The following is a 15,653-nucleotide window of genomic DNA, read 5'->3' on the forward strand; positions in this document are numbered from 1 at the left end:
ATTAGACCTGAGTCTATGTGATGCTTCTACTCCAAACAAGCCAAGTGTCTATGAACTATTTTGTGTTGCAATTAAACTGGCAGGCTACTGCAGAGTCTATTTATTTTGTACCTTTCTTGGGCTCAGTTAAACTAAAAATACATTGTTACTTACCTAGTTGCATCTAGAATCTGAAAAATCCTCCACCTGTTAAAGGAACAGTAAAACCAGTCGATAGCAAGAGCTTGCCAAGAGAAGAGTTAAAATAATAAAAATATCCACTTTGCTTGGATATCATATTTTTACAGTTTCCCAAACTGCAAGGAAATCGTTCTTAGGTAGCTTTCCCATTAGCTCATCTCCAGCAAATGGGGGTATTCCAAATTACAAGGCTGAAAGAAGCAGGGAAGCATTGAGAACCAATCCTTTGGATTGCTGTGGGCAGGGAATAATAGATCTACTACTCATACTAGCTTCCTTCTCTTTCTCAAGGGGCAGTGTCAAACTAAGCAAAGACAAAAGCCAAGAAACCCAATCCCAGACTGAGTCTAACTCTGTAGCATGAATGAAATGGAAACACCTCATTGAAGTGACTGAGGAGAGATTTTTCACATCATTGGGAATGCATGAACACAGATAAAAGAGATTAGACTTTGCTTATACTCTTAAATGAGATGAGAATTTAAAGCATGCATGTGCACATGCGCACACACACACACACACACAATGATAAATTATTAATCTCTGTAGTGATTGCCACCCAAACAGAAGACATGCATTAAAGTAAGTAAATAATATCTCCTCATTTATAAAACTTGCTTAGATCTTTCTTATAACATTGGTTTTAAGATCCACATAACATTAACTCTACAGTGTAAATTTCTTTTAATATTTTGCATTTGTGTGTGCACGCACACACAACATGGTATGTATGTGGAGGTCAGAGGACAATTTGTAAGAGTTGTAGGCTCAGGGCATTAAACTGGAGTCATTAGACTTGATCACAAGCTCCTTGACCACTGAGAAATCTCATGTGTGTGAACTTCTAATGTGAACAACATCTCTGAAGGTGCCCAGGTCAGTTTGAGACTCAGTTAACTTCCTGATTTTAATTACACCATAACAAGGCCCATTACAATTTCATATACTTATTGTATATAAAAAAGGTTATAAGGGTCTATGAGGTGTTATGGGAGAAATGTCTCATTTTTATATAAAAATATGTGCAGACTTCTGGAGTGTGTTAAGAATACCTTTTAATAGCATAGCCCATAGCAGAGCCTTGCTTGCATTATCGCTTGGGAAACAGTATATGACTTTTAAAAAAATCATGAGTCCTTGGTGTGGTTAGACCTCACTTTCTTGCTTCTCAGTTGTTAAGACTATTGGGGAACAAGTGTTATGAGAAACCAACATGATATGTCTGGTGAGTTCTCACACTAAATCTTTTAAACAAGATACCCCCACAAATTAGCTTGACATTCAAAACTCTACTCCAGCCACAAAAAGAAGATATTTAGAGTACACTATTCTGCCCCATGACATAAAATCCTTATACACTGAAGACACCTTAGAAGATCCTGTATCACACTTGGTCTGATGAACAAAAGAAAATACAACTTTGGATGAAAATACAAACAAACAAAAACCCCTAAGAAAAACAGCAATAAGAAACAACGAAAACAAAAAAAAAACATGTGTTGATATTTTAGTTCCAGTAAATCCCAAAGAAAATATACAGTAGTTTCCAAAACCATAATTTTATTATACTATCTTAATGGAAATCCTTAAGTGATGTAAATATTCCTGTTGGTTTACTGAATTGTATCATGGGTGGGTTAAATTTAACTTCAATCAGGGAACTACTATCTCTTGAGATTATCATTTTTTATGTCTAGGGAAACTTCCCTTTTACTTGTTAATATTTTCCCAGTGATCACACTGGGTTTTAAAGAGCTCATTGCCTTACCTGGATGTCCAGACAGTCAGAGATGCAGTATTCAATGGTGATCCATGAAGATGTTACAGGTGCACCAATCAGACAGGTGGACAGTCATTGCAAGTGACCAAAGAACGTGGGGGGAAGGAGAAGAGAGAGAGAGAGAGAGACATACTGATTAGAAGAAATTAATTTACAATTTTATCTTATACAAATGTACACACAGTCTCCCTTTGGGATGGTTCTCAAATGGAATTCTTTTTTGGGGGGGGTTTACGAGACAGGGTTTCTCTGTATTGTTTTGGAGGCTGTCGGACCAGCCCAGCCTCAAACTCACAGAGATCCTCATGCCTCTGCCTCTCAAGTGCTGGGATTAAAGGTGTGTGCCACCACCGCCCGGCCTCAAATGGAATTCTTTAAAAAGGTCCTTTAATCCCGAAGAATCATTCAGTCTCTATTTATTATCCATTATGTGCCAGGAATTGCTATAGGATACAACAGTGGATAAAACAAATCAAACCCTTCCTTTCTGTATACTCTGCAATCTTGAGGAATATTTTGTGGGCCATCTGCTTGAAATGAGAACTTCCCGAAAATATACCATATGTGAAAGCATTTCTCCTAATTTTATTATTCTTTTCTTTATATATGGAGAACATACCCAATGGCATAAGAGTCAACATCTGTAGTATAAGGAACTACTTTCTGATTAGAAGGAACTCTGTATATTATGGCCTCTTCCCCTTAAAAGCCCTTCCCAAAGGCTGTCTGTCAGTCAGGGTTCTTTCCATCTGGCTCATAAGCCTCCAGTGCTTGTATTTTGAAAGGCTGTGAAAACAGGAAGTCTCTCAATAGCACTGTCAATATTAGCTTAGATCCACATCTTAATAGAGCTTTTCTCATTGGCTATTATTGTTTTCTCTAAGAGCTGGCCCAGGTGACATGCTGAGATGAGACCCATTAGCTCCCAGCAAGCCCCATCCTGGGAAAACAACAGGCCTGGGAAGACAAAGGAGACTGGGATACTGGGCTAAGTTCAAGAAGTTGGGATTAGCCTTCAAAAGTCAGCAGTTATCTAAAAATGGCAAGTGAGTAGGGAAAGGATGAAAGTGAATTCAAAACATGTATCACTGTAATAACAGGAAGGTGGTAGTACGTGAGATTTGGAAATTCTAAAGAGGAATTCATCCTTCCTCTGCAACGATTTCATACATGTATACAATGTATTTTTATTAGATTCCTCCCATTGCTCTCTCTTGCTACCCTACCTATCCTGTTGAGCCTCCCTTTCCCAAGCTATGAGCACTCTTACTTTCATGCCATTTTTTGTGACCTGCTGAGTTTAATTAGGGTAGATTGCGTGAGCATGGGCCTATGTCACTGGAGTTTGGGTCACATAGAAGTGTCTATACCACTGAGAAAAATGACTTCAGAGGGGATTCATCTTAATTAGGAATCTCAAACTACGGCATGACTTCAGAGGGGATTCATCTTAATTAGGAATCTCAAACTACGGCATCTACCTTTGGTGTTTACAGTATTAAGGCTGCTGCTTAAGGTTTCAAAAAGAAAATTAAAGCAAATCACTTTGATATTAAGACCTAAATCTAGACCTTAAGAAAAGCAAAATAGAATAAAAATGTAGGAGCTCTTCTGTAGTAATCAAGATCCCTTGTTTCTGCTCTTGATTTTCCCAAAGACTCATTTGATCTTGGGCTATGATATTCAGTAGTTCAACAAGCTGGTTTCTAAAGTACACATTACCAAGCCTAATAATTTTGCCTTCCATTTTGGAGCCGTGTTAGTTTAAAATATACCAATCTCTAGTTGTTTTCTCAATTCAACCTGCCACTGGTAGTTTAGAGAGCCCAGTATTCCTGTATTCACAAGCAAATGAGACATGACCAAAACAACAGTATCCAAATTGAAATGTGGCCAAACATCCTTCTGTCTGGGAAAACAGCTCTATGTATTTAAATATACAAAGTGGCTGGTTCTTTATGATGGAAATTTTACATTAAAAATCTGAAGACTACCAGCTCAACTCTCTTGCCTGCAAAATGGGACAAGTATAATGTCTGCAATCATAATGATATTCAAGATACATATAAGATATGTTGTTATGAGTGATATTCAATTAGAAGAGAACATAATCCAGTCATAGCTGAAACCTGGTGCCTTTTGTAAGCAGGCCAGTGACTTTGAGTACAGAAAGGTAGTTCTTAAGTTATTCTCATTGAATCGTGACAGTAACTTGGAAGAAGACAAGAATCAGAGTCAACATGCAATAAACCTTATGTAAGATTATTTTTGTTCAAGGGGAAGACCAGGTAAGAGGATAGTCCAAAATGATAGTGACTGAGGCAGACCACAGAAATAGCTCCCAGGTCTGTTGTCACTGAGCCATCTTTCTCTGGGAACAGAACCAGGCTGTCAAAACCATGCTCAAAAAGACCTATATGTCAATGGCCACATTGAAATCCACCACATTTACTAATATAGTGGAGGCATGTGCCTTAACATCTTTACTATGCTGTTTGACCACTCTCTCTTTAGTCTATGCCAAGTCAGTATAAAATCATGCACATGGACTGCATCAGACAGGGTACTTCATGGCTGGCCTGACAAGACTGCAATCCAGATCACCTTTCCTGAATTATGTTCTTTGAGTGTCTGTTTTAATTCCACAAGGACTAGCCTTTTCCACCACTACGAAGTCCTCCCAGTCTGTTTTGATTGTCCCTTTCACAGTACCTCCCTTTCTCTTAAGACACTCAAGTTGGTTTCCAAACTTCACCTCCTGTCTTTCCATTTTCTACGAGCCAACAAGGATTTCAAACTTTTTTTTTAATTTGGGCAACAGTCATAGGAATACACCGCCTTTTAGAACCATAGTAATTATTGTTCGTTGATTTTACCTCCAACCTTCTGACAATTAGGAAGCCTTTTTAAAAAAAAAATCTGCCCCCTAATAACACAAGACAGAACACAAATATAGTTATATATTTCATTCATAACTACTGGTTGTTTACTCTCTAGATTCAATGAAGGTGGGGAGAAACAAACACTGTGTAGTAGAAGGAGACAGAAAGAAGCTTGGACTAAAACTCAATAATTAAAGGACTCATTCCAGATTTGCCATTATCTGGCTCGGGACTTTGGCAAGTCCGTTCCTAATCAGAGAAGTTGGTTGATTAGGCACCCTTTACAAGTTCATTGTTCACTCTAATATGCTAAGACTCTATGATAAATTTGGCTTAATCAGGAACATTCCCATGAACTATATAGCCTAAGTCTCATAAACAAAAACACTAGCAGAAAAACTCCCAAATTTCTCTAAAAGACCGCCATGCTAAAGGCTGGGAAGGTATGATACTTGGTGCACAAGCTAGGAGCTGCCTAACTTGGGCATATTAAGCCAATTTAAGGAACACTACTGATGACTTAGTATGTTAAATCTCTGAGGTTGTATTTGTTGTGAGCCATAAACTTAAACAAGTGACTAATATGGATACATCAGCTCTTTGGGGGTGGCAAATCTTTCATTGCCATCTCTAATGATAACATACAGTCAGCACCTGTCCCATGATGCCTATCACATCATGTCTGAGCCAGAACACAAGTGGCTGCTATAAATAAGTAATACAGAAAACTACTTCAGGATTCATTACCTATTAACCTTGACATTTCAGATCTGAGTGCCCTATTCACTTGCTTGACCATACCCTGACTACCATAAGTCTAGATTCAGCTTCTATAGATCTATCCATAGAATGATGGTGTATAAAGAGACACGCTAAGGACTGGGTGACATCTTTTAGGGACTATTGGAGTCACTCAACATTTCCCTGATGCTGAGATCCTTCTGGAGATAGGGACTCACCACAGAGTACAGCAGTGTTGAAGCCAAGCCCAGGACCTATGTTAAGAGTATGCCACTTACACTGTGTCTACTAGAGTCTGTTCAGAGGCAGCAAGCAAACAAGCATCTTCTCTCGGACACAGTCACACCACACTCAGAACAACTAAAGAGAAGGAACTGGAAAAGACTGGGAAACAGCTACAAAAGACATCAGGGATGTGCCATTCCTCTTTTCTAGTGGCTGTTAATTTACAAACACATTTCATGCTTCTTGCTCACTTACAATGACTACTTTACTCATTATCAACCAATGATCCTTTTATTCCCTTTTATTCGTTTCATTTGAGAAACAACACAAAATACCTGGGCCCTTTCCTTATTGCTGAAGCACCAATCGTGTTTTGGAAACAAAGTGGATCTAATAAGAAAAGTTGCTGCACAGCCCCTTCCAAATAAGAGTCAGTTCTCAGCTGCAGATGCCTGCTCTCAGCTGCTTAGCATCTGTATTCCTGGCAGACCACCCCCTTTCCCTGCTCCCACCCCCACTCTCACACCAGAATTTAGGAAAATTCTTCCATTTTGGCATCATAAGAGTGCCCTCTAGTGATGATCCAATTAAGAACCTAGGGACCAAGGAATTCTCAGGTTGGGGCGGGAAATAGGTTTGTTCTTAGCTTGCCCTTGGTCATTCGAAGGCATATACATCACATATTTATCAATTCAGTCTTTCCCAAAGCAGGGGAATGGGTGTTTTGTAATGGAGTAAAGAAAGCAAAATAAAATGGAGGACCACAAATCTTAGAAAACCTGTTGCCCTGCCTCTTGAGAAGTGTTAGCATTCGTGATACAGGACCCCTGTGTGAGTTATAAAATAAGTGTGAAGACACAAGCTGACTCATCAGTTGAAATCTAGCAACTATTTTCATACAAGCCTTAGAGTTCCCCACTTGCAAACATCTGTAGTTGTATGATGGGACCTAGTAGTGTATTTTCTCAACTTGTTCACATGTATATTTTTCTTTTTTGAAAAGTTTATCAGTAAGATTCTTCTTTTTTATTTAATAACAACATTTTCATTTATTTTACATACCCACTGCAGTTTCCCCTCCTTCCTCTCCTCCCAGTCCCCCTGCTTCCTGTCTACTCTCCTTTGTTTCCATTCCCATATGTATATTTTTGAGCAGAAAGGAAAGGAAAGAACCAAGAGTCCCTTAGAAATTTCCCTGAGTATAGCAGACTTTCCATTTGTTGTAAGAAAGACTCCAAAGATAAAAAGTAATTTAGAATATGTAATATAATATAAAATTAATATAAGTAAGCACTTGGGGTTATTGCCTCCTATTTTACTTCTAAGTTTAAGAGTTTAGGGTCTGGAAGATGTACAATGCATGCTATTTGAACACTGAGTCAAATGAGCAAAAAGGTTTCCACTGTATCTCTTATAGTCAATCATGCAAGGCACTACAAACTACATTTTATCCCCAATAGTTTATGTTGACATAGACAAAAAGTGTGGCAAATTGCCAGCATGAAGTATAACTGCTTCATTAATATGTTAGCATGTTTCACCACAGGGACTGTAAAAAGGTCCCTAACAAGTAATTATTTGGCCAGTGCTAATGTAAGGACTGAGATCATTCCCAAGAAATGTTTAGTGAAGTCGCTAACGGGATCAGACTCATGGGATGGTGCATTCTAGATATATGACACTCCTTTTCATCTGGGGTCTTGGGTTTCTGATGAAGTCAAATCATGGTGGGAACAATGAATTTGATTGGAAACTTTATTCTAGCTAGCCCAAAATGAAGAGTTAATTGTGAGCAAAAGGTGAGTGAGTATGGGTTCAGGCAATTATGTTTGAACCACAGCTCCTCTTTGGTTATTTCATACTGTCAGTCTCATTTTTCTCAACAATACTGGGACTCCTTTGTGATCTGCAGCAATTCCCAATGGAAGTTACAACTGAAGTGATCCATAAAATATCCGTTCAATTTCATTTATCATGAAAAAGGAAGGAAGGAAGGAGGGAAGTAAGTAAGTAAGCAAGTTACATCATCTTGTTCAGATGTTTTCGAAGATGTTATTATGGAATCAAATAAATGAAACATCTGGGTAATGGTCTTCATCATTTAACAGAAATTGTGACAAGGACTTCAGAATGTCACTGTTCTTCTTGCCTCCACTTACTCAATTAGTGTCTTCTGCAGAAGTTAAGAGCTGAGAGACCATATCTTTATCCACATTTAGGAATAAGAGACAGTGAACTAGAAGTTGAGTGAGGCTATAAATACTCAAAGCCTGGCCTCGATGATGTACTTCCTCTAATATGAAAAACAAACATAAACAAAAAAACCCCACATTTCTGGAATTGTTCTCTAAATAGCTACAAAAAAACAAGACAAAACAAAAACACTTTTAAAGGTTCCATAACCTCCTCAAACAGCACAAGCAGACACAAACAAGTGTTTGAATACATGAACCTCTGGGTGGACATATCTGATTTAAACACACCACACCTGCCAAACAGGACTCTTCCTCTGGGACCATAAGCCCAAATAAACTTTTTTATGCAAGTAGCTTTGGATAATGGTATTTTATCACACCAAATAAATAAATAATAGATTAGATATAGTGTTCCTAATTAGATTTTTCTTGCACTATCTACGGAAGCACTTCTTTGGAATGACTAATTAATATTTTTGTAGATTATAAACCAAAATTACCCAGTGCCTTTGTCTTCTAAAATACCAAGTAGATGGCATATTTGCAGAGTCTATCAGAGGAATATGTGTTTCCCAAAATTATTGGGACCTATCTCTGGATGGCAAACAATAACATGCATACTATTACCTAACATAACTAGTATGTGATCTATGGAAGACACTATGCTATACAGGAACTATTTCACCCAGACAAAAGTCTAAACATACAGTGCAGATAACAAAACTACAAGTTGGGGAGTGGAGATTGCTCAGGACAAAAATGCACTTGCTCATCCAGTCTAACAACCTGAGTTTGATTCCCAGGACCTATCTGAGGAAGAAGAAAACCAACTCTCTCAAGCTTCTGTCTGATCTTGGCATGTACATGCCTATGTGCATGCATGTGTACATAAATACAAACAAATGAACAGTAAATAAACAGATGCAATGAGAATAGAATTCAAAAAGAAAAAATGCAGCTCAGAAGAACTAGCACAATAAGTGGTAGAGTCTGCATTCAAATTCAGAATCATAGTATATCTGTCCCCAAGCTCATTAGCCACTAAGTTGTTCTAACTAGAATTGATTTTACCTTTATTGTAGTGCTGTAAGGTAGACATTATTCTCATTTTACAAGGAAGATAGTCGGGCCTTGGAATACAACTTACTCAAGGTCACATAGCTAATAAATGAAGCCACTAGGACAGACATATTCAGTCTTCCAGCCCCAAATACTATGCCTTGTACATTAGACTTTGTGCTAGCCTCGGTGTGGGCCTGCTATTGAAAGGGTCACTGTATATAATCATGCTAGGCATAGCACACTTCCACTGAGAGCTAGGGACAGCACACTCCAAAGTGCTTCCATGCATGCCTCTCTTCAAGCTTCTCAAGGGACTATTTTTCATTTTGCATTCCAGGAGAGAGTGCAAACCACTTGAACACAAAATGACTAGATGAGAACTCGGTGTAAATCTTCCCCAGATCTTTGCTGTGTCTTACACATAAATCAAGTGATTGTGGGTGGGCCAGGTGCCTTCGAGAAAGGGGAATTGGCAGGAAGCTCAGGTATCTCTGCAACAGTAAGTAGATCTATCTGCCTTTTGACCCTTGTTTCTATATTTTTATCAATACAAATATAATTATAGTGGAGAGACAGAATCCAGAAATCTAGGGAGGAGGCTGAAAGAATAGTATGTGCCTTATTCTAAAAAGGCAGATGTGATTGCTGTGGTAAGAGGGTGAGTGGATGCATTGGGAAATAATAGGTGTTGGTACCAAATGGCAGAGTCCATTTGCTTGCATTGCAAACCAGGAAATGCACAACTTTGTCACTTAGTTTTAAACTTACTGAAACAGGAAGGTATCCTTAAGAGACCATCAAACCCAAGTTCTTCATTCATAGCCTCAGAGAGGAAGGGGGGGATCTATAGAGGCTTGCAGAGTTCAGCATGGGCCCCAAACCAATCTCATAGCCATTATGACTTTTAGTTTAGGAGTTTAAAAGCACCACTATTTTCTCTTAGAAAGACAAGAAAAAACTCCAGTGATCCGTGCAAGAGGGAAGGATGGGAGCAAAACTGCCAGGGAGAAGCTGATTGCACAGGATGTGGAATGAAGACCAGGCATTCTTTTCAAACACTAACTGTAAGGTATTCCTTCCTATCTTCTTCTTCAAGCCAGGAAACTAAGCCTTGAAGAGAAGAAGACCTTGCCCATTGTCACACAATCACACACACACACACACACACACACACACTCACAGAAGAGAGCTTCCAGACTACTCTCATCCCAAAGACTGTGGGCTTTTCACACAAACAGTGTAGAATCAATTCATTTCTCTTTAGCTACATTCCTAATACAAAAGAGGTTCCTCCATTTTGAATTTGTGTATGTTTGACTTTGCAATTACTGTATGAAGCTGAACTCTCATCTGCAAGCCTACATCCAATAGAGCCTTGGATAGTGCCTTGCTCTCAGCTTTTTGAGAATACTTTTGGATGCCCTTGTTCTCTGGACTCAAAGAAAACAGAACAGTCTCTCAAATAAAGTGCTTTGTAACCCCACCCACCCACCCACACCATGGGAACTGGTGTGCCCTCTCAGGCTATTAAGGCCGCCTTTAAAAGACATAAGAGATGTTGATCATGGCAAGCTGGCAGCTAATTGGGATGATGCTGTGGGAGTGTCTTCACACTAAAAGTCAAGAGATCTAGATGACATCTGGATCCAGAGATATTTCCTGAATGTCTCCGCACATGTTGGCACAAGGAATGCCACCTCCATTCACTAATGATGGCCGGGTGGTAGAGGTATATTAGAGGTTGACAAACTCTAAGATTCTGAGTATATTCCCACAGAATGGAAGGATTTGGTGGTGCTTATTTGAAGTTGGACTTGCTGACTTACAAATTACAGAAGTGGCTCCTCGTTCAGCTTGTTCATTCTTCCTCATCAAAATGGGGAATGATCTGTGGCTCACACTCAAGGCAGCAAACAGCTGGGTTTTGTGAAAATCAAATCCTGGCTTCTCACTGACATATATTACAATCAATCTCTGGCTACCCAACTTTTGGCAGGTGCCCTTCACACTCAGGCTTTAAGTTAGTTACTCTGGCCATAGCCCCTCATCAGAGGGGTAATGATCTGGAAACACACAAGAGGTGCTCCTTTAAATGAGGCCCAATTTAAAGGGACCTTTCTCTGGGGAAGCCCTTTGTGCCTGTACATTACATTTTACATGGTTGTCTCCCCAAACTACAGGCATATCTTCCTTTGATTCAAAATTTATCCTCTACTCTTCTGATATATGTAAGCTTAATACTTTTATTTCCCATGTAATCCATCTATTTGAAGTGCATAATTTAGTGGTTTTCAGTGGACTCACAGATATGTAGAGCCATCACCAAAATCACCTTATCATTTCCAAAAGAAATTCTTGACATTTTAAATCTACTTGTCCTATCCCAGTTGATCTCCCACACCCTAACTGCCATAAATGTAGTTCTAGCCTCTCTGGGACATTTCAAATAAAAGCAATCCTATGGTAGTAGTTGCCCTTTGTGAAGGCTTCTCCACTTAGCACATTGATATTGTGGTTCATCTATATCGTATATCATAACTGTCCTTCCTTCCTTTCCATAGCAAAAATGTAACATCCCCCCATATCCAAATTTTTAAGAAGTAAAATGCATCTAAACATTTCTATCCTCACTTCCCAATCAAGACCACAGACCTATCCTGAGTACATCCTGTGCTACAGTTACTACTAGCACTGTGATTATAGACATGAACTGAGAAATACAGTGGACACATTCATTGATTCATTTATTCCTCAAATACACTACTGAATGTCTCTTATGTACTAAGAAAATTTAGGCACATGGGATGTAAGGCTGAGTTAGACATGACCCATGCTTTCCATGATATCACAGTGAAGCTAGGAGTATAGGAAACAGTACATAGTAAGTGATAGTTCTCGCACCCTAACTACTGAATTTACCTATAAACTATGCTGTATCCATTTGCCATTCACAGCACAGAACTGCGTTCCCGATTACTCAGAAATTCATGAGAGAAAGCAGTCAAGGAGGACACCATGGTCAGGAATTCAGGCAGCTTTTATACATGTTCTGCATTTTTACATTGAGATGAATCCATGCACTATAAGATGAAGGATTGAAAGTGAGGAATTCAGTGGGATTTAAAATAGTTACATGGTGTCAAATTATCACCTCTATCTAGTTCCAAAACATTTCCATCACCTCAAAGGAAACTTTGTATTCATTTCGCAGTTACTCCAAATGCCCCTCCAGTGTGCTACAACCACAAATTTGTCTTCTGTCTAAATGGATTTCCCTACTGAGATTATTCATAAGTGAAATCATACAATGTGGCCTTTAAAATCTGGTATATCTCACTACTTAGCATAATGTTTTTGAGATTAGTTCATGTTGTAGCACACATCAAAACTCTTGTCCTGTTTATGGCTGAACAATATTCCACTGAATGGATACAGGACATTTTGCTTGTCAGTTTACCCACTTCTAAGCATTTGGGTCGTTTGTGTTTTGCACAGTCACGGTTCATGCCACCATGAAGATTCATAGGCAAGCTGTGGTATAGACACGTGTTTTCATTTCTCTTAGATTTATATGTAAGTGTAGGATAGTGGATCATATGGTAATAGCGTGCTCAAACACTTCCCCACAGCAGCTGCAACATCTTCCATTCTCATCAGTATTGTACAGGGTTTCAGCTTCTCCCAGAGCTTTAGCTTTATTTTTAACTCTCAGAGAAGACTTCTATTAAATTGGAGACACCCAATTAGCCCAAATGATTGGCGGTAATGCTGGGCATTTGGATCTGGACTTCTTAATTAATGCTTAGGCTAGCAGGAGAAACAAAGCAAACAAGGACAGAGTGGGAGTGTGGGCCCTCCCCTCCTCCACAGCTCAGGGGTGTCTCTTGTGCATCTTACAGAATAAGCGTTAGGGCTAGCAGGTCCACTCGATTGCTGGTGAACACCCTCCGACCCCTGCCCATAGGATTCACATCATCCAGTTCAGCAGGAGACTTAGAGAAGAAGGTTCTCAGTTGTAAGAACCAATGCCAGAGAATTCCATGTGATTTTATGAAAGAAATGTCACAGAATCAATACTGACTATGGCAAGGAAAGAAAGAACAGTGCTGCCTTCTTTATTCCATGAGAAATTCAATGTTTCAATGGGTTCTGCAGACTATTGGATCCCATGGTATTTGACACTGGCTGTGATGTGGATTTAGGAAATAAATAAGAATGATGACTATGTAGCTCTCAAGATGATGGCACGTGAGTATATCACCGAAACTTGCCTTTATGGCCTGTCTCTCTCCTTCAGTGATCAGACAGCTGGATGGCTACTGAATCCATGGCTTCTGCAGTCTATATCACTCTATGGGCGGCACAGCCTCATTGTGGGATGCCATTAAATCGCTGAAGCCATTCTATGCTATTTTCAGGCACTGAAACTGTCACTGTCAGGAAGACGTACCTCTCACTATCCTGGAAGGGCTGAGGCACAAATCCAAAGTCCCATCTCAACATGTGAAGAGGAAAGGAAAGAAAGCGTGGAGGTAGAAGCTTGATGACCCTGGTCAGTTTCAAAATCCTTGCCTCTTGAATCACCTGAGATTTTGATGAGTAGATTTAAAATTACATTAGCAGGGTCATTTTCATGTATGTGTGTACAAGTCAGAGATTAATCCTCAGGATGTCATCCCTCAGGATGTTTGAAACAAGGGGGATTTTGTTTGTTTGTTTGTTTCTAGGACCTGGGGCTCATCCAATTAGGCTCAGTTGGTGGATCAGAGACTCCCTGGAATATGTCTGTCTTGTCCCTGCCTCCAGGGCTGGGATATGTCTGTTTAAGATTGGATTTTATTCATATTTTTCAACTTAAACAACCTGGATGACATCAGATAAAAAAATAAGTTTGCATGAAAATCCACAAATCTTTTATGAAAACAAATGTCAAATACTTGCAAAATGTAAAGCACTACATTTTTCTGATAGCTTTTACTTTTTTAAATAAGTTTTCATTTAACTAGTCTCTGTGTTATTTGTGATAACATTTAATAAGTATACTGTCTTCACTTAAAATGAATTAAAACATCTTTGAAATTCTCACTTTTAAATTCTAACATAGGCAATATTAATAGTTATATTTCATATAAGCAAAACAAATTTGAAGTAGTTAATATTTGGCGGAGGTGAATAAAGGAGTCCTGAGGCTGAAAAGCATGAGAACTGCTGATAATAAACTATTTTTCCCATGCATTTGCTACATAGCACTGGCTGGACTCAAATTTGTAATCCACCTCCTTAGGACTCCTGAAAGCTGATGATTATAGGTTTGCAGAATGATGCCCAGAGCTAGAACATAATTTGAATGGCAGTTGTTTCCTGAATCCCTGAGATTCTGAGTGGCGGGTTAGAGGAACTGAAGTAGTCATGGGGGGCCAAGTTTGAAAATGAGTAATGGAGAGTCCTACCCCTTCGTTGTAGAGACCATGGAACTTAGGGAAGGCAAGGGTTGTGGGTGTGGAAGTCAAGAACAGCTGGGGTCACATCTGGATCTTCAATGAGCTTCATTGTAACTGGCTTCCTCTAAAGTAACACTGGCACTTTCCACTTGTCGAGCTCTCCATCTGCATAGCACTGTGCTAAGAAAGACTGTGCCTTGTGAAGTTAAAACCAAGCTGCCTCCACACCCTTCATACTTCTACTCTATAAGCACATTTGTCTGCATGCTCATGCTTGAATGTGAGAAACTTACCGAGATGCTTCTTTACCATATTCATTTTGAGTCAGGTCATCCATGATCTCCCTTATAAAGCATTCAACCTGGCACTGACTTCTTTAGACATCTTGATAAGCAGCAGGTAACCCACCAGAGAATGGATTTTTGAAAATCCGGGAATCAATTAATTTAATCAGGTCCCTGTATGGTTCAAGAAAAGTTCAAATAGCTGACAACTGGAAAGTCATCTTGGCAGCTTGCCACATGGTGAGTCTACAGAGCATGTCTTGTGCCTACCACACTCTCACCCTACACAAACAGATGCTGAACATGCTAAAGCTAACTCTTATGTCACTAGAGCAACAGCATGACAGAGAAGGCCTGAAACAGTCCCCAGAAACTGCTCACTGGTGTTTCAGAATAACAGTGTTGGGATGGCCAAGGGAACCATGCCAGTCAGGAAGCTAAGTTAGAACTATGCATCAGAATCATCAGGGAGGCAGATAAAACAGCACACCTACAGAGCTCTGTCCAGTGGGAAAGCAGTATTTGTCATTTGTTAGATAGCTAGATAGCAATGATGCCTCCCTCACCCCCACGTGTGTGTGTGTGTGTGTGTGTGTGTGTGTGTGTGATGTCTATACACATACAGTCTTGGAAAGCCAGGAAGCACCAAACAGACTTACTTAGTACTTAGAAGAGAGGGGGAAAGATTTACCTTAGGGCATATTAAGAGTTCAGTGAGGAGGCCTAGGCAATCTATGGGGCCTTGGGTAGTAGATCAGTATTTATCCCTGGCATACAAATCGACTTTGGGTGCCCATCCCACAATGAGAGATGCTCACTCAGCCTGGACTCTTGGGGATGGGCTTAGGCCCTGCCCTGGATGA

At 39.6% G+C, this 15,653-nt stretch overlaps 1 protein-coding gene across 3 annotated transcripts in view; it reads right to left on the reverse strand.

Annotated features, from left to right (window-relative positions):
* Positions 1–15,653, reverse strand: part of Hs6st2 (heparan sulfate 6-O-sulfotransferase 2) — a 261,265-nt gene that overhangs the window by 70,399 nt on the left and 175,213 nt on the right. Inside the window, exon 3 of one of the 3 annotated variants that reach the window (XM_005085552.4) lies at positions 154–186. The exons of the other annotated variants lie outside the window; for them this stretch is intronic. Within the exon in view, the coding sequence (XP_005085609.1) occupies positions 154–186 (33 nt within the window). The remainder of the gene's footprint in view (positions 1–153; positions 187–15,653) is intronic. 3 annotated transcript variants of the gene reach the window in all.

This window comes from Mesocricetus auratus, unplaced genomic scaffold, assembly GCF_017639785.1.
Source record: "Mesocricetus auratus isolate SY011 unplaced genomic scaffold, BCM_Maur_2.0 Super-Scaffold_100003, whole genome shotgun sequence".
Lineage (NCBI taxonomy): Eukaryota > Metazoa > Chordata > Mammalia > Rodentia > Cricetidae > Mesocricetus > Mesocricetus auratus.